This window comes from Naegleria lovaniensis (assembly GCF_003324165.1).
Source record: "Naegleria lovaniensis strain ATCC 30569 chromosome Unknown tig031, whole genome shotgun sequence".
NCBI lineage: Eukaryota > Heterolobosea > Eutetramitea > Acrasida > Naegleriidae > Naegleria > Naegleria lovaniensis.
Window position 1 is genome coordinate 468,240 of NW_025407853.1, and position 20,627 is coordinate 488,866.

Here is a 20,627-nt window from a genome sequence, read left to right on the forward strand (position 1 = left end):
CTCGGTAAATCTGATTTTTCAAACAGCCTGAAGCTCAAAGATTAATGATGTATCATATTCGTAGGGCTGAAGGATGGTGGACCCAATTCAATCCAAAACAAGTCATTTTCCTCCACCAATTTCAGGTGTGGTTGTTTGCTATCCGCGATCATTGAATGTTGAAACCAAACCGCTCAAAATACTTCTTAAGAAATTCACGTTCGACAAACACCCTCTCTGGAAACCAAAAAAACATCGCGGCCAGCAGGATTCGAACCTGCGCAGGTTGCCCCATTAGATTTCTGAATCTAACGCCTTAAACCTCTCGGCCATGACCGCTTCATCATCGAAAAACAATGATAAACACACAAAGAATTATTATTAGCACTTGAAAGAACACCCTTTATTGTTGTTTATTTCTCGTTTCCATTAAACTGTAACAGATCCATGATATATGAAGGAACAGCTTTGGTGAAACATTCGTCTTTTTGGATGATATGAAAACCGTTGCTGATATCATAGCGAGAGTGAATAAACGTGTCCTTTCCAACATTGTATACTGCACCTCGAGCGGTAACAAGGAACTGAACACTTGGATCCAGAACTGAAACTCTGACCATAATCTTTTCTTCTTTTGGCTCACTGTCATAATTACATGCAATTGAGAGGATACGAGGAACAGATTCTGGATCGCCATCTTTGCTCTTCTTTTTCAAAATGTGGTCTGTGAAATGAACCAGTCCAGGTCCATAAAAACGGAACGTATGTACACCCTTTGATTCATAGAGAGAGGACGAGGACATTCCGTGTTGGCAACAATACCACCTTAATAAATGTAATGCTAACAAAACAAAGCAATTAGAATAGAGAGACAACTCATTAAAACGTACCGCAAATATCTTTTTGACCGACGCTAAATTGGTTCTTGTACTTTTCTTTATGACCGTCTCCATAAGTAAAACCAAGTAAAAACCCAAGACTAAAGGTCTTGGATGCAAAATACCAATAGCTTGGAAAATGTTTCATTGTTCCATCCAGTGCTTGTATCTCTTTCATTGTTGGTATCCAGTTTTGATGTTGAAACCAAACCACCAACATCATTGGCTCGTATCCGTGTTGGAGCAAGTTTTCTTCAAGTGACGACCCATAAGTAACTGCAATGACATGCTTAATGACATCATTATCCTTCTCCTTCTTAAAATGATACCAATGATAGTCATTTGTTTTGGGAGGAATCATGGATCGAAAGCGATTCATCAATTCATCAGAGTTTGCTACTTGAAAGGGTTCATACTCTTGAAATATAATCTTCTGGTCCTCATCGATCTTATCTTCATCATTAGCTGTGGTATTTCCAGTATGCAAGACTTTGGAGAAAACTTTTAGTCTAGAAGGAGATGAATTGGGAAATAATAACTTTGCAATAGTGCACACCCAGTCGAAAATTTGTTGTTCATCCTTTCCCAAAAAGAATTTTGGTCCTGAATGACTTCCATCGGAGGACCACAATCCAACCAGAACACCAAGACATTTCAATATGAATTATTTCTCCAATTTTGTTTTTGGATTGGCTAGCTCAAGTAATTTCTTCTCAGCTTTCATTGCGAACATTAAGCAATGCATTATCTAAACCAGCTTACCTTCAATCCATCGTTGTCGTAGTTTCTCCTCATCGTTCATCTTTAAATCAAAAGGAAGATGAGCTCGTCTAATATATTTTCCAGGGTCCTGAACAGTGGTTGAATATAGAAGTGAGCTTTTGGAAGCTGATTGAAGGTTCTCATCAACCTGTTCTCCCCACACCTTGTTCATGGTATCCTTTGAGACTTTTTCGAATTGTTTGTTATGACGACTGATCACATAATAGCGATTGGTGTCTTCTTTTCTAATTAATTTTTCTTCACACAAGATTCTGCAGTTTTTGTGTTGATGATCGGAAAATCCTTTGAATGTACCTTTTTCGGTTCCAAGAATTCCATATTCGGTTGTTTTCATCGCTTCTATTTGAATCTTACTAAATTCTCCAACAAACTTAGCATCCTCAACCTTAATACCAATGATACTGGGTGTTTCACTGACCTTCAACATTTCAGCGAGAGTAAGGGAGTGAAACGACTCATCATTTCGTACAACAAATTCGGTATCTTGTGGAAGTATGATGTCCTTCATCCTGCTTTGTACTCTATCCATACACATCTTCTTAAACCAGTCATAAAATTGTTGATTTGGACAATCATAACCACCACTTGTTAACTGCTGCATAAAGGTTCCAATATGTCCAGTGTCAATACCTTCCATTGCCAATAAACGAGGCTCAAACGCAAAGATCTTACCAAGTCCTTTTAACGAGTTCAGTGGTTTCTGTTGAATGAAGGATGAGTCTAACCAACCATAACGATCGAGATAATAGATGGCAAGGTTTCTAACATTTATGGCAAAGTAGTCCAAGGTTCCAACAGCTTGAGGAAAATATTTGTTGTCAGCGTTGTCGGAGGTCAAGGCTAAAGCAGTTTCGTACGAGATCTTTGATGTCACTTTTTCATACAAAGTTTCCACTCTTAATTGTTGAGCTGCTTTGATTTTGTTCTTAACTTGCTCAGTAAGGAGATTTTGTTCTAACAAACCTCCTTTTTCGTAATTGTCATAGAGTTTTTCATCTCATGGTTCGTCATGAGTGCAATAAAACGTTTACGGATAGCAGTTGAGGTCAAACCCTCATCAAATTTCTCTTTCATTGAATTCTGGAAGGCAGGAAATGCATGAACCCATGAAATCTTGTTGTTTCTCATTGTTGAACCAGCAACAACTGAAACAAGGATGTTGTCTTCATCAGCGCTCCATGTATGTCTGGTGTTGTCGTGGGTTTTTCCTGTTCTCTTTTTTGAGGATGAAGAAGCCTTCTTCATATTTGCATCATCGTTCGTTGTAACTGAGTCCACATCCTTTAAAGATGAAGGGAATGTTGAGACATGATCATTTCCTTCGGAAAAGAGTTCCAAAGGAAAAAGGCTTTCTGTTGATTCCAACATCGAAGGGACGCCAAGCGGTGGGCTTTTTTGTGATGGTTCATCAAGCACAATCGGATTTTCAAAAGAGTTTCCGATTGTTTTGGCTTTCTTACTGTTGTCTGAGGGGTGAAGAGAAAAATCATGCTCTTGCTTTGGTCTTTTGGACATGATGAAAGAAGTCAAAGCAGGTTGTGGTGTGATTGTTTTTTTGTTGGAAAAGTTTAAGGCTAGACATTCTTGTTTATCGACTTGCTTCTTGAAAATCGTTAAGGAGATCATAGACTCGAAATCTAATGGGGAAACCTGCGCAGGTTCGAATCCTGCTGACCGCGAGTAATTTTTTTATTGGCTTCCGCTCTGTACTACCTAACCCACAAAAAATCTAATTAGTTTATTGTTAGCAACACTGGTGCTGGTAAATCCGTGAGGATTGGGGTTTGTTTTTGAACTGGTTTTTTAAACCTTGAGTTTTCATAATACTTGGTGTGACATTTACCAACTAGTAGGGCTAACCCACAAAAAATGCCGTCACATAAACAAACTCAACAACATAACCATTCAACACTCTACATCATCGTCACAACAAGTTTTCATGAAACAAATTGTTTTCCCACTTCCCAAAAGAGTTCCATTGCGGATCAATTTCTCTCTCAAAAATACCATATCGTCAAGCAAACCAATGGGATGTCTTGGCATTGATATCCGCAACCAATTACTGTTTGTATTGGACAGACTTGCATTCATCGCAGTTATTGATTTACAACAAAAAAAAATCATAACTCGTTTGACATGTAGACATTTATCTGTGCGCTTTAAGATTTGTGAAAATGACTTTATTGAACATATATACTTGTCGAAAATATTCAAACAAAGCAGTCCCGTACTGTCATAATGTCCTAAGAACATTAAGGATCAGCGAAAAAGGAACTTGAAAAGCTTAAGAAAGCATGATAAGGATGGGATGTCAGTAAGCAAAGCAAAGGGAGACGAAGTATTAGTATGCAGAAAATTTTTTGAGCATTCGAATACTCAACCCAAACTCTTTTATAATTTACAATCAAAACATTCCTACCCTTCACTACATTCAGAACAAATCATCACATAGTGATTAAACATTTACTTTTTAACCTTATTTTACTATTTATTTATTTTACATTAATGTGACATTGTTTAACCCATTGAGGGCCCTGACAAATCCGCAGCCAGAGCCCACGCATCCTCAGCCGATCATGAAACTTCAGGATTCAACTGATCCTCATCCAAAAATAAAAATCCTGTAATCGCTGGAGCGGATCCTCCGCTTTTCCACTGAAAGTTGGAACAAATCGAAGTCGATGTTTTGTTGTCTTTGGAAGAAGACTGTTAGCACAACAATTCATGAGGCAACATCACCAGAAGAGACAGCCAATACCACCCAGCAAGCATTGACCCAGCATTGAATTTGTCCCAAAGTCACTTTACACCAGGACTTGTTCCGGTACGAAGAAAACAAAACACCATCTGATCATTACTCTTTACTTGAAACCGACGAACAACCAAACCACTTGGTGGAGGAAGATCAATTACAGTTGTCGAATAACGAATTCATTAAAACGAAAGTTTTTATTGCAAAATCCTGATTTTTGGATTGAATCGGATCCACCGCCCTGCAGCCGTTTGAAAAATGAGAGCCGCTGGATCCGGTGCCACTGCGTCGGCTGACAAATCCGCAGCCAGAGCGTCATTTTCAACGTCCTTCAACTTTCTTCTTTATGATTTTGACGGCTGTACGTAAGTAATACCGTTGGTTGCCGCATTGGAAAAGAAGCATTTCTTGGATCAGAATTAGATGAAACAGCATTCAAGGATGAAGAATCACCGCCTTGCTTCGTTCGGGCGAAGATCTCATGCTCTTGCGTTGCTTGACATAACTTCCCTTCTTTTTGGGAGGGGGCTTTTCAGCTTCTTCACGGAATTCTAAATCTCTGTTTTCATCTTGGTTCATCATTTCTCACATGACTGTTGGTTTACATCGTCCAAGAATTTACACCTATTCTCCTTGAGTTTCCTTGATTTCGTCTTTCTGGTGGATGGCTTTCTTCATGACGGTTTTTCCTTCTTCTGTTCCTTTCGTCTCTCTTTTCCTTTGAACTGATATTATGCGACTGGGCAAGGATAATGTGAAAAAAAGCAACATCTTCTTTGAAATTCATCAACCATCATATTTGCATGTAGCTACGCTATGACTATAGAGAGACTCGATGGTATTGTTGTCAGAGGGAAGAGATGATGATGAATCATGGATAAGCGTATGGATCATGTTCTGATTACTCCACCACTCTACCCGTTTCGATTACAAGTCTGGTACAAGCGTCTTAAGTCCCTCAAGAAAACAGGATATTTCTTTCGCACTGGTTAAGGAGCAAATACGATACACCAAGGATTACATGGAACGCTTCAATCAACATGTTTCTATCCTCATCAGAAATCTTACGGGAGGGTGGATCAGAATGCGTATGGTTTCCCTTCAAAAACACAAATCTCGCATTATCTTTTTTCAAGAAGTACAATTTCACACTTCATGTTACACGTTGAGGAACTCCATTGCAATCCTTTACACCTCAAGCAGCCAATTTTTTTTGGTGGAATGAACAGTTGTTTCTGAAAATTATGTAGGTTTTCATTTGAAAGTACTCTCCGTCCTTAGTAACTCGAATTTCCTTAATAATCTGAACAATAAGTCGGATTACAACGGCATAAAATTTCTATGCCATAATATAATGGCGACCCACATTTATGAGGCATATTTGGAATATGTATGTATACCATTATATGTCACCTCCTTTATTGCTTGATATAGGATGATGTGAACTAGCAAGGTTTGTGAAAATATCATGCGAATGTTGTTGATGTTCATTTATTAAGTTGTTGTGAATTATTAGTCACGAGAGTGTAAATGAGCATTCAAGTAATGCCAAAACCAATATTGAGAGTGCGTATTATGACAGTATGAGGACGACGTCTTCATAATTCGTGAGCGTCTGAACTTTGTCCACCGTACTACAATCAATCCCAATTAAGCTTTCCAAAGTGTCATAAAGTTTGTGTGGAATTTACTTTTGACAACTGGTTGTACATACCTTCACAGTTGTCTTGTTCACATTTCATCGTTGAAGTTTTTTTGGCTAATGCATTTATTTTCTGGACGATTTGCCTTCCTTCGAAAACAACAGTTCAAAAAAAATAATGAGTGGCATTTCTTCGTTTCTTTCAGCAGCCAATCGACCATTGGCCATGGCTTCCGTAAACACTGGCCATGCTCATGATTCAAGCATAATGTCATCACCGAATGCCTCGGGACAAAGCTTGAATTTTCCAAAACATCAAACATACAGCAACAATCGATCAAACCAGTGGAGAGGTCGTGGCCGAGGTCGAGGGAGCAGTTTTCAACAAAGAGGAAGTAGTTTTCGAGGTCGTGGACGAGGCTCATTCCATTCTTCTTCTTCCCGAGAAGGTAGTCGCTATCAAAAATTCAACAATGACAACCATCATGATATTTATGGTGGTGAGGAAAAAGATGAACGTGCAAGCGCCGAAGAAGAAGCACTTGCTTTAAAATTATTGGAAAATGAAGAATCATTACAAACTGCAGGTTCCGAACTCTTTATTCCTATCGAGCAGGAATATGACATGTTTTTTAAAAAAGTGTTAAATTGGAAGAATGATTCCCATTCCATATCACAACAAGTATCAGATGGAGAGCAGTTGAAACAATTTCGATCTTACGATGAAGAAGCTACTGAAAGGTGTAAGCACTTGATTCAACAAACATGTATGGGCAATTTGACAACAGGAAATACTACATCAATAGACACTTTGACAGTCTCAAGCGATCATTTGCTCACATCTGCATACAGAGATGTAGTAAAGAAAATACAAGAACAAGTTGCACAAGGACAATCCAAGCATTATGCAAAATTAGACAAGACCATTTTACATTATGAAGACATTTTATACTCCCTAATGAAAGTTCCAAAATTCACTTCCATTCCTCAGCAACCTCAACATTCTTCAACGTTGGGGAATTCCTCAGAATCCACCAATACACAGTTTGAACAATTCAAAAACATTTTTGAAAGAAAACAGCGAGAGAAACAAGAACTGAAAAATTTTTCTAATTTTGCTAATAATTTATTCGAAAAGTGTACGGAACTGTTTAACATTGCAGAAGAAGCGCCAGTATGGGAAATTGAAAATGATTCGGACGTGCAACAGGCGATCCAACAAGTGATTGATTCAACTCGAAAAACAACAGTTTATCAAAACACAAGCGGTCCTTATGATTATGGAACTCTGCTACAAGCATTACTAGATTTAATGGGAAGAAAATCTAAGCATCAAACTTCACAATCATCTCGTGACAAGATTAGACATTCAGAAAGATCAAAATATCAATCCATTTCGACTGGAGACGAGGATGAAGAGTCAAGGTACAAAGCTGATTCTGTGCTCACCAAACGAAAACGAGAAAATGAGGACGATGATAGCGACAATGAAGAAGAGAATGACGAATCATCAGACGCCGAGGAAACATCTGAGGAAAACGAACACTCTTCTGAGGCTACTATTTCTCTTTCCGAGCTCAACAAATGTAAAACTACAATTGAGCTATTAGGTGACAGATACAGGTTGCTCCCACACATTCACAAATGGCTTTCCCTTTTAGACTTGTCAATGGGAGCTACAGGAATTGATTTTCATAGCTCTTTGAAAACCTCATTCAAGAAACGACAGAAACAAATTCGACAAGACTTGTCTGTGGCTCAACGACCAGACTGGAAACACAAAGAAGCCAAGCAAGTGGCAGTGTTGGCTTCGTCCTCGACATCACTATCGAAAAGTATCATTTCCAGTAGCAACAAGTGCCTCGACGTGGTGAATAGTAGTCTTTTGTATAAAGAATAAGTGGTTTGTTCTCCAATCCATCCCGGATGCGATACGAACACTGGGTTCTTGTTGTGGAACAAACGGTCTGTATTTGGCATCCTCCCTTTCCTTGATTATACAATAGTACCGCATGAAACTGAGCATTCCACAAAAAAATTCAATCTCTTCGCTCCATGCATGTTCTCTCGAATGCAACATCACAATTTTGCCCGCCAAGAACAAGGTTGAAAGACTACTCTGCTCCACCCCAACCAACAACAACATGTGCTGAAATGGAGCGTCCTGTTGATGAAGAGATGCAACAGAGAGCCTTACCATTGAAAGATATATCTCAAGTAGTCGATGGGCAACATGAAATTCATGACTCAACAAGAAAACAACACAAAAACATGTTGCTGCCTGCACGTTCCACTTCATCAACAACGCCAATCTCAACGCAAAACAAAACCCGTTCAACAGCATGCACAGAGAAAACCACAGTGACTCCAGAGCAGTGTCAATTCTCCCTCTTTGAAGACAAGGATCATACAATAAGGTACTCTGAGTATAGACCAACATTTCCAAAGAACATGTATGAAGAGCATGTCTTTACAAGGAAATTATTGTCTATGCATACATGTGGGGAACATGTTGAAAATTCTCAATCGTCCTTAATGTCACCAAAACAACTGCTCTTGAACTCTGTGAAAAGTTGGATCGCCATAGATGTTGGCTGTGGTAGTGGACAGGCAACTTTTGATTTGGCACCATATTGCAAACATGTTATTGGTGTCGACACATCACTGAACCAAATATCTTTGGCTCGACAACAATTGAGAGACAATTATCAAACCATGACCAATGTAGATTTTGAGATTGGTGTTGCGGAAAATTTGGAAGCCCTAGCTAGAAAATACATCAGTGGAAATTATGAACCAACAAATAATAGTGACAAGGAACTAGTATCGTGTAGTATAAAAAAGGAAACGAGTGACACTTTGGAAACATTTGACCTTATTGTCTCAAGTGCAAGCTTACATTGGTTTGACTTTGAAAAGTTCTTTAAAAGCGTTGACAAAGTGCTAAAGAAAGGTGGATTACTTGTTTCATGGTGTTATGGTCTTCACACATTCGAGAATGAACAAGCACAAAAAACTCTCCTTGAATTTTATCATTCAGATCTTTTGAAAGATTGTTGGACGAGCCGAAGATATCACATTGACACAGAATACAAGCACATTCCTCATATTCCTTATCCGCAAAATAAGGAATATATAACGTATACAATAACGAGCAAGGTTACTTTAGATCAATATATTGGTTTCATTAGTACATGGAGTTCATTACATTTATTTATGGAACAGCATGGAAAAGAGAAATACCAAGATTTGTTGGGAGACTTCAGGACGAAAATGAGGGAGGCTTTGGGATTGACCTCGCATTGTGAAAGCACAACATATTTTGTAATTCATCTGCCAGTTTGGATTGTAAAAACATGGAAGCCCTATTCATGAAACCTCGAGGTTAGTTTGGTTATTTGTTTAAAAAAGTCATTTTCGACACAATGAACAGTCGCAAAGTGCATAAAAGAATTGCGGGAACGTTCGGAGTTTGAGCAAATTAAAAAAAACACACATTTCGATTTTTGTTGATTATTCTCGTTGACAACATCCATCATGAACGAAACGAATGAAGAAGACGAGCAACCTCACGACATTGAAGAACAAGCACTCATCATCAACGACGAACAACTTTACACTCACCAGGATCATGCAGCAGAAGCGGCTCCTACTAGTAGCGGAGAGCAAGATAATTTCAAAGACGGAGTTGATGTTTCATCTCCCTCTGATTATGAGGCCAACAGTTCCTTGCTTTCATGGCTATTATTTTCTTTTGTGAGTCCACTGATTCATGTCGGATTTAAAAAAGCTGGAGGAAAGTTTATTTCGAATTGGCTTGAAAGAATTTTGCAATTGCTACGAATACGAAATTATGTAAATATTGAGGAAGACAGTAACGATGCTAGTCAATTTAATGGAATGTCTCACTCGGATATTCCTAAATTAGGCGCAGAATTGAAATGCAAGAATCAATTTGAAAAATTTAATCATTCTTTCAAAACGAGTTTTGAGCATGAACGAAAATATTATTCCAAAGATGGAAGTATTCGAAGAAGTCATGGAACTTTACTGATATTACTATTAGAAAGAGTATTTCGATGGAAGGGCTTTTATGTGAACGCATTGTGGAGATTGGTTTCTGTTTTTGCGAGCTATTTGTGTCCATTAATTTTTTATGTTCTATTGGAATCAATTCGAACACAATATGTACAAAATGGAGAAAATAAGATGGATGACAGTGTTGAAAGTAATAGGACGTCCTTGAATGGGTTTCATTCTGTGCCAGATCTATACTCAATTTCACTGCAATCTCAATTCTATTCCATACAAAGTAATTCACAAAATTTCACCTCACAACAAAATGAGACAAGTAATACCTATTGGATTATTGCACAACTTCCTCTCAGTAATATTTACTTTCAATTTTTATTGCTAGTTTTACTAATAATCCTTAATATTATTTCTCTGATTTGCTTACAGCATTATTATTATGCAAATTGTAAATTGTGGCTAGCAGTAAGAGGATCGCTGCAAGCATCTATTTTTCAAAAACTCACAAGAATTACTCCTACAAATAGAAGCAAATTTCAAAGTGGTGAGGTAACCAATTTATTCACAACAGACTCGAATCGATTGAGTGGAATGGCCATCGACATGCATGAACTATGGATCATTCCTCTTGCAGTGTTGTTGGGAATGATTTTAGTCTTTTTGTTTTTTGGATATAGCTCACTAGTTGGTATTGTTGCCATGTTAGCAATGAGTCCTCTCTTAGCTCTGCTAGCAAGGTGGTTATCAAAAATTGAAACAGCAGTCTCCTCCTTTAGGGACGATCGAGTGAAAACAATGAGCGAAATTTTGAACGGTATTCGAATTGTTAAATTCTTTGCAATGGAAGATGGAATGAAAGAAAAAGTGCATGAATCAAGAAGTAAGGAATATAATGGTCTTCAAAAAGGAGCAATTGTTAGAAATCTTCAACAATTTGTCTCTGTGTTTGTCTCTATTGCAGGAAGCAGCGTGACATTTATATGCTATCATTATTTCGGAGGAGAACTAACTATCTCTTCCATGTTCACAGGTTTGGTGCTTTTTGAGAACATTAGAAATCCACTCTTTCACTATCCCACATTTTTGTCTTTAGCAGTTAGCTCATATGTGAGTGCCAAAAGAATTGGAGACTTTTTATATGCCGATGAGTTGTCTCACCTTCCTCACGATCATGCCAATATAGCACAATTGCCAAGTCATCATCAATCCTCTAAGGAAGATGGCTATACATTGACTGATGACAGCATTGCCATTCAATTCAAAAAAGCAACAATCACATGGAACGACGAGTCAGACGCAGTTCTTAAAAACATCAATCTTACTCTCAAAAAGGGTAAATTATATTGTATCATTGGGCATACTGGAGTTGGAAAATCAAGCTTATTTTCAACCATTTATGGAGATACTATCATCAAGGAGGGTTCTCTACATGTTCATCCAAGTTCTAAAATAGCTCTTAGTGATGAAAATCCATGGATGATTAACGGATCCGTTCGAGACAATATCATTTTCGATAAGAGTCTTCCATTTGACCATGAACGGTATCAACAAATTCTTGACGTATGTCAATTAAGAGATGACCTTGAAGAGTTCCAAAACTATGACATGTCTGAAATTGGTTATTCTGGAATTAATCTTTCACTTGGACAAAAGCATAGAATAAGTTTGGCACGTGCCTGTTATTCCAATGCTGACATTATTCTCATGGATTCATCTCTCAACTCTGTGGATGCTCGTTTATGTAAGAAAATATTCAAGGAATGCATTCAGGATTATTTGAAAGATCGAACTCGAATTTTAATCACACACTCCCTACAGCTATTGGAAATGGCCGATGAAGTCATTGTTCTCGATAAGGGAACAGTGGTCGCACAGGGACATCTCTCAGCTATAATGCACGCCTATGACTTTTCGAAGTTAATTAGAGAAAATGATGAGGAGTCAAAAACAGATCATCCAATGGCACAGACGAATGACTTGACGAGTGTGGAAACAAATTTGAAAACAGAATCATACGTAACAAAGAATGGACGAGAAAATAAGAGTCTTCCTTTGTCACAAAATGAATCTCCCAGTACTTCGTCTTCAAAAGGTAAATTAGTATCAATCGAAGAGAAACATTCTGGAGACATTAGTTGGAAAGTTGTTTTTAACTACCTCAAAGAATTTGGTCTAATTGTCTTTATCATTTGTGTGACAACCTCTCTGCTTGCTATTGGATCTAAGCTTGCCTCAAGTTTATGGATTTCTCTGATGAATATGAATACTTTCAATATTAGTATTGCTTCCTACGTGTGGATTTACTTTTTACTTGGAATTATTGATGCCTTAATCATCACTGTGCGAGGATCAAGTTTTGCATTTGCTGCTCTTAAGAGCTCAAATCGAATTCATGAAAAGATGTTAAATGGAGCGTTGAGAGCTCCAATTTTATTTTTTGATCAAAACCCAGTGGGTAGAATACTGAACCGTTTCACACAAGATCTCAACGCTACAGATAGTGAAATGTTATTCACATTGGCGAATGGTATCAACACGTTCTTGAACATTGTTCTCACACTTGTATTGATTGCTATTGTGACACCTTTATTTCTATTGGTTGCGTTTCCAGTAGCAGTTGCTTTTTATATTATTCAAGCGTATTATAGAACAGCTTCTCGTGATATCAGAAGGTTGGAATCTATTTCAAAAAGTCCTGTACTTTCTCATTTTTCATCCTGTCTGAATGGAATTAATACTATTAAGGCACTTTTAATTCATGAGCAAATATTTGAGGAAAATTTTATGAAAATTGACTTTACAGCCAAACATTCACACTATAGATATTTAATTAACCGATGGCTTGGAGTCAGAATTCAAGTGGTGGCTCAAGTAGTCATTTTCTCAACTGCTGCATTTTCTATTCTAGCAAGACATGTCACTCCATATGTGAGTCCGGCATTTCTTGCACTCTCGATCACTTATTCTTTACAACTTACTGAACACTTCACACAAATGGTTCGATTATTTGTAGATTTAGAGAGCTCTATGACCAGCGTTGAAAGAATTCTTCATTATTGTCACGGAATTGATAGAGAAGCACCTACAGAGTTGGAGAATGATCCAATTCCAACACAATGGCCCACGCAAGGTCATGTGAAGATTGAAAACATGTCTGTGAAATATAGAGATGATTTGGATCCAGTATTGAAATCAATTTCGTTGGACATTCAGCCAGGAACAAAATTAGGACTAGTTGGAAGGTAAGTACAAGTGTGAAAGGAAACTTAATGGAGGTGGGAATATGTTTTTTTTTGAATTGATGAAAATATAGAACGGGTAAGTAGTATGAAACTCTGTTTTTTAATCACCCTTTGTGTTGTAACTATATGTGTCCCAACAACCATTCATTAGGATCTGGAAAAAGTAGTCTTTTAATTACCTTGTTTAGATTTATTGAGCCATTCCAGGGAAGTATCACTGTGGATGGTTTGAATATTTCACAGATTGGATTAAAGACTCTACGAAAATCACTCTTAATTATTCCTCAACAACCAGTTCTATTTTCAGGTACTTTGAGATATAATCTTGATATTTTCAATGAGTTTGAGGATTATGAGATTTGGAATGCTTTGGAAAGAGTCCAACTGAAATCAAAAGTCAGCCAATTTAGTTTGCAATTGAACGAAATTGTTTCAGAGAATGGTAGCAACTTTTCAATTGGTGAGCGACAATTACTTTCACTCTGTCGGTGCATTCTTCGAAAAGCAAAAATTATTATTTTTGATGAAAGTAGTAAGTATTCGAATAATTGGTGCAGATTTTAATTTCTTAATATAAACCATGGACGCATAATTTTCTCATAGCTGCATTTGTGGATCACAAAAGTGATGCCCTAGTACAAAAAATTATTCGTGAAGAGTTTAAAGATTCAACGATCATTACAGTTGCACATAGACTGGACACTATTATTGATTCTGATGCCATTGCTGTAATGAGAAACGGTGAAATTATTGAGTATGGTAAACCAACGGAACTACTTGAAAACCCCCAATCCCAATTTACCAAACTTGTCAACGAGACGGGCCATAAATACGCTTCTCACCTCATTGAACAAGCATTCAAAAAACAGTGTCTTGTCGAAGAACAATAAATTTCTTCAAATAAGTTGTTAAACTTTTGATGCACTATGAATGGACGAACGAAATTTGTGGCGTGTTTATTTAATATTTACAAGAAAAAAGATTAATGACTTCAATGATACGGGAGAACATTCTTCTTCTTTGGTTTTCTCCTCTTGGAAATTCCAATTGGACTTTCGCTAATGATCAAAGTAGTTGAATATTCAGCGGTGATTGGAACATAGGTTGTTGGAGGACTGACACCAAGCAACACAGCAGGAGATTCTGTTAAATACGACACTTCTTCATGAAAATCGTCTGCCATGTCCACCAAAGAAGATGATTTCTTCCTAATCTTTTTTCTTGATGTTCCTGGTGATTGCAATTTTGTTGCTGGAGGAGCCGAATTTGGAGTGCTTGGAATTTTGTTTTTAGATGACGCCTGTTTTTGCTTGAGATTGCTTTTTTTTCTTTGCTTGTTCGAGAACGAAGAGGAAGCAAATTGTGAATGATAGTAGCTGGAGAATGGAAGTGCATATTCTGATTGCTCGTAAAAATTGGATCCCTCTTGTTGTCTAAACTGCTTTCTGAGCTCTTTGAGCTCATGTTTGAGATCTGACGACAGCTCCTTCTTGTAATTCACAGTTTTTCTTACCTTCGACATGTTGTGCACTATAAAATATGTGCATGTTTCTCTCAAATGTTTAACGTCATAAGAATCAGCAATTCCAAGAATTGTGGAAACGTTTCCTGGATGAATCTTTTTCTCGATGACGCTTTGGCAAATCAAAGACAATCTTTCTATTTGATAAATTTCAGCAGCAATTAACAACTCCACGGAAATATCAAAATTGACCGATACATTTCCAGTATAAAGATATTGAAGCACCAATTTGAACACTTCTGGTCTAATGCCGCTCAATTCGTATAAATCAACCTTTTGTACTCCATAAGTAAGTTGATCCTTCGGTTTTGATGCAAGCATTCGTCTGAAGAATTTAGATCGGGACATTAAAATACAACGGTGACAAGCAATTCTTTCCTTCTCTGTACCGACCTCAAATAATACATCACAAATTGAATGATCAGCCTGTTGCAAAGTAGTATTGCTGAGAATTGTACTGAAAATGTTACCGCCATCTTGAGTTGATATAGACATTGGAGAGTTAATCGAATAAGAGTCGTCGTCATCTTCGGATTCAGGTTCATTGTGAGAAGGAGTAGAATAGTGACTAAAATCGAAATGAATTTTCGAGCCTGGTGAATACATCGGAGAAGATAGATCCGTGTCTTGTTTCTCCAACAGAACACTTTTTTCAGTTGACTCAAACAGCCTCTTCATGTCAGAATACAAAGCTGGAGCCGGAATGGAAGAAGTGATAGTTGAATCCAGATGTTTTGAACATAGAGCAAACAATCTGTCAATAGAAAATGCAACTGCCAGAAACACCAGTTCAAAAATACAGTTCTTAATATCGACATCTGGAACTTCTTCTCCATCCAGAAAGCCAACTCTATCAGTGTAAAGATACTCCAAAAATCCATGGAATCCAACACTTTTAACCTTTTCGTCTTTTTGCTTCAGAGACTGGAATTCGTCAGTTTTAGCTTTTTTCTTTTTCATGAGAGCATCAGCTGCATCTCCAACATTAACTATATCATTTGCCACTCCTTTTATGCATTCCCTGTATAATAGGGGAGACCGTGCGTAGATAATTGGTTTGTGAGCATGGTAGAATTGTCCGTTATACTCTAAAATAGTGTCAGAGAACTCTTCATTGTCAATCAAAGAGCTCAAGTCAGTCGTTAGTGTGGATCTTCCACAGTCTATAGGTTCAATACCTCGAATACCAGTTTCCAAAGTATAGACGTTAGTGGACATCTCTGAGTTGTCTTGATCATTATTATATTTTCCACCAACAATCCATAACTTTGTTCCAGCTAATTGGGTGGTGTGTCCACAAAGTGAGGGAGGGGAAGAAGAATTTCTATCAACATGTGGATGTTCAACATCCCATCTAAAGTGTTCCAAGTCCAGTACCATGAGATCCTTTGATTGAGAATGAGAGCTCACTAATCCACCAAAGACAATCATCTTGTTGGCAATGACATTGGCAGTGTGATGAACTCGTTTGGCAGAATCAGTCGTTCCTTCAATCTTAATATTCTTCCAAGTAAGGGTGTCAAGGTCAAGACTGTACAAGTCGTTAAACAATGATTGATCGTTTCCCCCTCCAAAAACGTAAAGTGAGTTGTTGTAAAGGACGCAAGAATGGCCATATCTTGGTTGAGGTCTAGAACCATTGGTCTTTTCTCTGACCCAAGTATTTGTTTCAGTATCGATAACAATAAGATCATTATAATATTTGGTTCCATCAGTACCACCAAACACATAAATCTTGGTTCCATCAACGACGTTGGCAGTATGTCTGTACATGATTTTGTAAATTTTAGTAGAAAATGAGTAATATTGCATGATCAACACTTACCCAAATAAGGCTGGTAAATTGGGTTCAGTAGAATGGCGAGCCGTACACTTCACTTTCACCCATTCCATGCTTTCGATATTGAACTGATAAAGAGCATTGCTTGGGGTGCCCTTTTCTAATTGACCTCCATAAATATATAAAACAGATTTGGAGAGGGCTACCATAGTGTGTTGAAAAAGTTTCGGTAATTTTGCATTTTCGAAAACCTCATAATCATTTCTAATTAGCTTTTCGTGCTTGTTTGCACGTTTGATAAGTGATGGTGTTGTTGTTGAATGTGTTTTAGTAACCTTTTTCTTTCTAAGAATCTTAATAACATCGTTTAAACAGTGATATTCGCCTGATTCTAAATCATAAACTACGAAGGAGTTAGTAACTTGTTGACCTTCCACTTTGTCCACTCCTCCATAAATGTACATTTGCTGTTTGTTGATGATTACAGAGGCGTGAAAAAACCTCTGTAATTGATTGTCATTGTAGCTATTCCAAAACGATCCTAATAATCTTGCAACCCATATCATATTATAATATCTAAAAGAAGTATATAAAGTAAGAATGAAATGAAAAAGAAAAAACAAAGTTTAGAATTGGTCTCTAGAATGTAATACAAGCATATGAGGTGATGATGAAAAAAAAGAAGAAGAAGAATTAAATGTTGTTAATTATGATGATGGTGACTAGTGTATCAACGTGTCGTGAAAGCTACTCCAATCAAGTACACTGAATAGTGCTAGATGGCGATAACGGATTTCAGAACCAGGACTACTACGGGGATATAAAAATAATTCAATACCAGAATTCACTACTACAATGGAAAACTATGATCCTGATATTAACCGATTATTGTTATTGTATTTCTTGTTGTTGGTGATGATTTGGGAGGTGGTGATTGGATGTTGTTGATGTTGTTGATGAAGGTGAAGACTAAAACAGCAAAATTTTTTGTTGTTAAAAATAGATGAGAGCGCTGCAAAAATTGCCGATAATGATGAATTTGCGAGATGCAGTGTTATTTCAATTTGAATGAGGAAGCACAATGCTTGAGGCCTCGTCGACCAACAACAACAACGAGATCAATTACGATCACTGATGGTAATTTGAGGAGGTAATTTCGAGTTGGAACGGTGCAGTAAAATGTTGAGCGTGAATCCGAATGAGCAACACAAGATTGAGTTCAATCAGGACTAGCACAAGTTTCTGGATAAAAAATCAATGATTTTCATAAAGTTTGCAACACTTGCATCGTTCTTTCAAAAGATAGAAGGGAACATGTTTTCTTCAAAATTACCCGTTAAAGAATGACAACGAGCAAAAAGGCTCTTGAGTTTACAACACCTCTCATCTCACCAACAAAAAAAATCCACAGCATTCTACCGTCTGTGTAAGTAATATGGTTCTTCCAGATCAAAGCATGATTGATCACGAGCATTTTCGGATTCTTGTATTCTGACACGTATCTCATTCCATCATGAATCGATTTTGGTAATCTCGTTTTCAATCCAAATACTCTAGTATTACCAAGATGAAGAAACTCTCCACTCAAATCCTTCGCAATACTGGCAGCATTGCTCCATCCACCACCAATTCTGCTTCTCGTCGTCTCTTCTCCACCTCAACTGTAGCCAACAAGAAGAACAAGGTCGACATTAAATACACCAAGCTCTTCATTGGAGGTCAATTCGTTGAAGGAAGAGAGGGAAAGAAATTCTCTGTGATCAACCCAGCCACCGAGGAAGAAATTTGTCAAGTGAGTGAAGCTACCAAGGCTGATGTTGATGAAGCTGTCAAGATTGCCCGTTCCACATTTGAAAATGTTTGGAGAAATTACTCTCCTCATCAACGAAGTCGATTGATGAACCGATGGGCCGATTTAATTGAGAGAGATGCTGACTACATTGCTGATCTTGAGTCTTTGGACAATGGTAAGCCACGTGAAATGGCTAGAAATGCCGACGTTGCCATGACCATTTCCACCATTAGATACTTTGCTGGTTGGGCTGACAAGATCAATGGAGACACTATTCCATTGGAGGGTGATTACTTTTGTTACACTCAAAGAGAGCCTATTGGAGTTTGTGCTCAGATTGTCCCATGGAACTTCCCATTGTTGATGGCCACTTGGAAGTGGACTCCTTGTCTTGCAACTGTAAGTTTACACACATACTTGTGCAAACGATTTTTTGTAATTCACATTTGACACTATAGGGTAACGTTAGTATTTTGAAAACAGCCGAGCAAACTCCATTGTCTGCCCTGTATGTAGCATCTTTGGCCAAGGAAGCAGGTTTCCCAGATGGTGTCATTCAGGTTCTCAGTGGATTTGGTGAAACTGCTGGTGCTGCTTTGGTATAGTAAGTTTTTCATGTGTGATAATTCCTTAATCATTCCTTATTCTTTGTGATTGTATCCAAAATGTAGTCACAACGATGTTGACAAAGTTTCCTTCACTGGTAGCACTGAAGTTGGTAAAAAGATTCAAAAAGGTATGTTCCCACTTTTTCTTTCTGCAAGCTTTTGAATCTAAGTGTGATGTCTTGGTTACAGCTTCCGCTGAAAGCAACTTGAAGCGAGTCACTTTGGAACTCGGTGGTAAATCTCCATTGATTGTTTTGGGAGATGTCAAGGATCGTGAATCTCTCAACAAAATTGTTGATGTTGCAAACTTTGGTACATTCTTTAACCAAGGACAAGTATGCACCTGCAGCTCTCGTGTCTATGTTGCTTCAAGCATTTATGAAGATTTCTTAAAGATTTCAAAGGAAAAGGCTGAAAAGAGAATTGTTGGTGATCCATTTGATACGAAGACTGAGCAAGGTCCACAAGTCAGTGAGGAACAATTCAACAAGATTATGAGCTACATTGATTATGGTAAGAAGCACACTAGACTTGTCACTGGTGGTGAGAGACTCGGAAACAGAGGTTACTTTATTAAGCCAACAGTGTTTGCTGATGTCGAAGATACTCACAAGATTGCACAGGAAGAAATCTTTGGCCCAGTCATGAGCGTTATTCGTTACAATGATGATGAAGTTGAAGAGGCTATTAAGAGAGCAAACAGCTCTGAATATGGTTTAGCAGCTGGTGTTTTGACTAATGATTTGAACAAGGCAATCCGTGTTGCCAGTGGATTGAAGGCAGGAACTGTTTGGGTGAATTGCTGGAATGCTTTCTTCCAAAACGTGCCATTTGGTGGTTACAAACAAAGTGGTATTGGTCGTGACTTGGGTGAAGCTGCATTGCATGAATACACTGAAAACAAGTCTGTCATTACCTTTGTTCCTGGTTTGAAACGTCCATACAAATTTTAAATGATGATTTGGTAACTGCGTGCGTGAACAATTTACATGTAACAACAACAGTTAACATCTTGTATTACTACTACTCTATATTGGTGTGATTAATTTGTACTTTAAATACAACAACATTGTTCATGGCAACATCAATCCCTATTCATTTTTCGAAACCAAAAAATGAATCAACCAAGACCAGCTGCCGCAAATCAACCAAAACCTGGGCAAGGAATATCACCTTTGGCAAATCTCGGAAAGGAACAATTAGCCATTACAGATATGAGGTATGAGATTTTGGATAGAGAAATCAATAGATTGGGATTGTTGATGGAGCAACTGGTTGATGCTTCCCGAGTGATGGACCCCAATCCAATTTCAACGAAATATGTTAACAAAACTCAAAACGAAAAGGATGAATTACAACTATCTGTAACTGCAGCATCCATGGCTGATGCATGCCAAAATCTTCTCCGACTCACATCAGATTTGCAAAATAGTTATTTATTTTTTGATTTTGATCGGATAGAAAAGACACAAGCAAATTATTTGATTTATTTGGAGAAGCAAAACAACAGCGAACAATCTCAACCTTCTCAACAAATGTAAAATACAGTAATTTATTATTTAAAATTAATTATGTATTGATATTCAACATAGACACAAAAGTATCAAGTCGTGGTGA

The 20,627-nt window shown here is 37.7% G+C and overlaps 7 protein-coding genes across 7 annotated transcripts; 5 read left to right on the forward strand and 2 right to left on the reverse strand.

The window, feature by feature from the left end:
• Positions 1-392: 392 nt before the first annotated feature.
• On the reverse strand, positions 393-3,155 carry C9374_008049 (uncharacterized protein; the record flags this gene model as incomplete). Its single annotated transcript, XM_044698082.1, has 4 exons — positions 393-820; positions 870-1,460; positions 1,620-2,502; positions 2,604-3,155. The coding sequence occupies 4 exons, from the start codon at positions 3,153-3,155 to the stop codon at positions 393-395; spliced, it is 2,454 nt and encodes an 817-aa protein (XP_044546163.1).
• Positions 3,156-6,212: 3,057 nt separating this feature from the next.
• On the forward strand, positions 6,213-7,934 carry C9374_008050 (uncharacterized protein; the record flags this gene model as incomplete). The annotated part of the gene is made up of 1 exon (XM_044698084.1): positions 6,213-7,934. The coding sequence occupies one exon, from the start codon at positions 6,213-6,215 to the stop codon at positions 7,932-7,934; it is 1,722 nt and encodes a 573-aa protein (XP_044546164.1).
• Positions 7,935-8,089: 155 nt separating this feature from the next.
• C9374_008051 (uncharacterized protein) lies at positions 8,090-9,409 on the forward strand (the record flags this gene model as incomplete). The annotated part of the gene is made up of 1 exon (XM_044698085.1): positions 8,090-9,409. The coding sequence occupies one exon, from the start codon at positions 8,090-8,092 to the stop codon at positions 9,407-9,409; it is 1,320 nt and encodes a 439-aa protein (XP_044546165.1).
• Positions 9,410-9,571: 162 nt separating this feature from the next.
• C9374_008052 (uncharacterized protein) lies at positions 9,572-14,198 on the forward strand (the record flags this gene model as incomplete). The annotated part of the gene is made up of 4 exons (XM_044698086.1): positions 9,572-13,308; positions 13,380-13,384; positions 13,460-13,840; positions 13,912-14,198. 4 exons carry the CDS (start codon positions 9,572-9,574, stop codon positions 14,196-14,198), a joined length of 4,410 nt encoding a protein of 1,469 aa, XP_044546166.1.
• Positions 14,199-14,299: 101 nt separating this feature from the next.
• On the reverse strand, positions 14,300-17,074 carry C9374_008053 (uncharacterized protein; the record flags this gene model as incomplete). Its single annotated transcript, XM_044698087.1, has 2 exons — positions 14,300-16,595; positions 16,656-17,074. 2 exons carry the CDS (start codon positions 17,072-17,074, stop codon positions 14,300-14,302), a joined length of 2,715 nt encoding a protein of 904 aa, XP_044546167.1.
• Positions 17,075-17,953: 879 nt separating this feature from the next.
• On the forward strand, positions 17,954-19,963 carry C9374_008054 (uncharacterized protein; the record flags this gene model as incomplete). The annotated part of the gene is made up of 5 exons (XM_044698088.1): positions 17,954-18,036; positions 18,168-18,801; positions 18,861-19,006; positions 19,074-19,138; positions 19,200-19,963. 5 exons carry the CDS (start codon positions 17,954-17,956, stop codon positions 19,961-19,963), a joined length of 1,692 nt encoding a protein of 563 aa, XP_044546168.1.
• A 162-nt stretch (positions 19,964-20,125) lies between these two features.
• On the forward strand, positions 20,126-20,551 carry C9374_008055 (uncharacterized protein; the record flags this gene model as incomplete). The annotated part of the gene is made up of 1 exon (XM_044698089.1): positions 20,126-20,551. The coding sequence occupies one exon, from the start codon at positions 20,126-20,128 to the stop codon at positions 20,549-20,551; it is 426 nt and encodes a 141-aa protein (XP_044546169.1).
• Between the last annotated feature and the right edge of the window lie 76 nt (positions 20,552-20,627).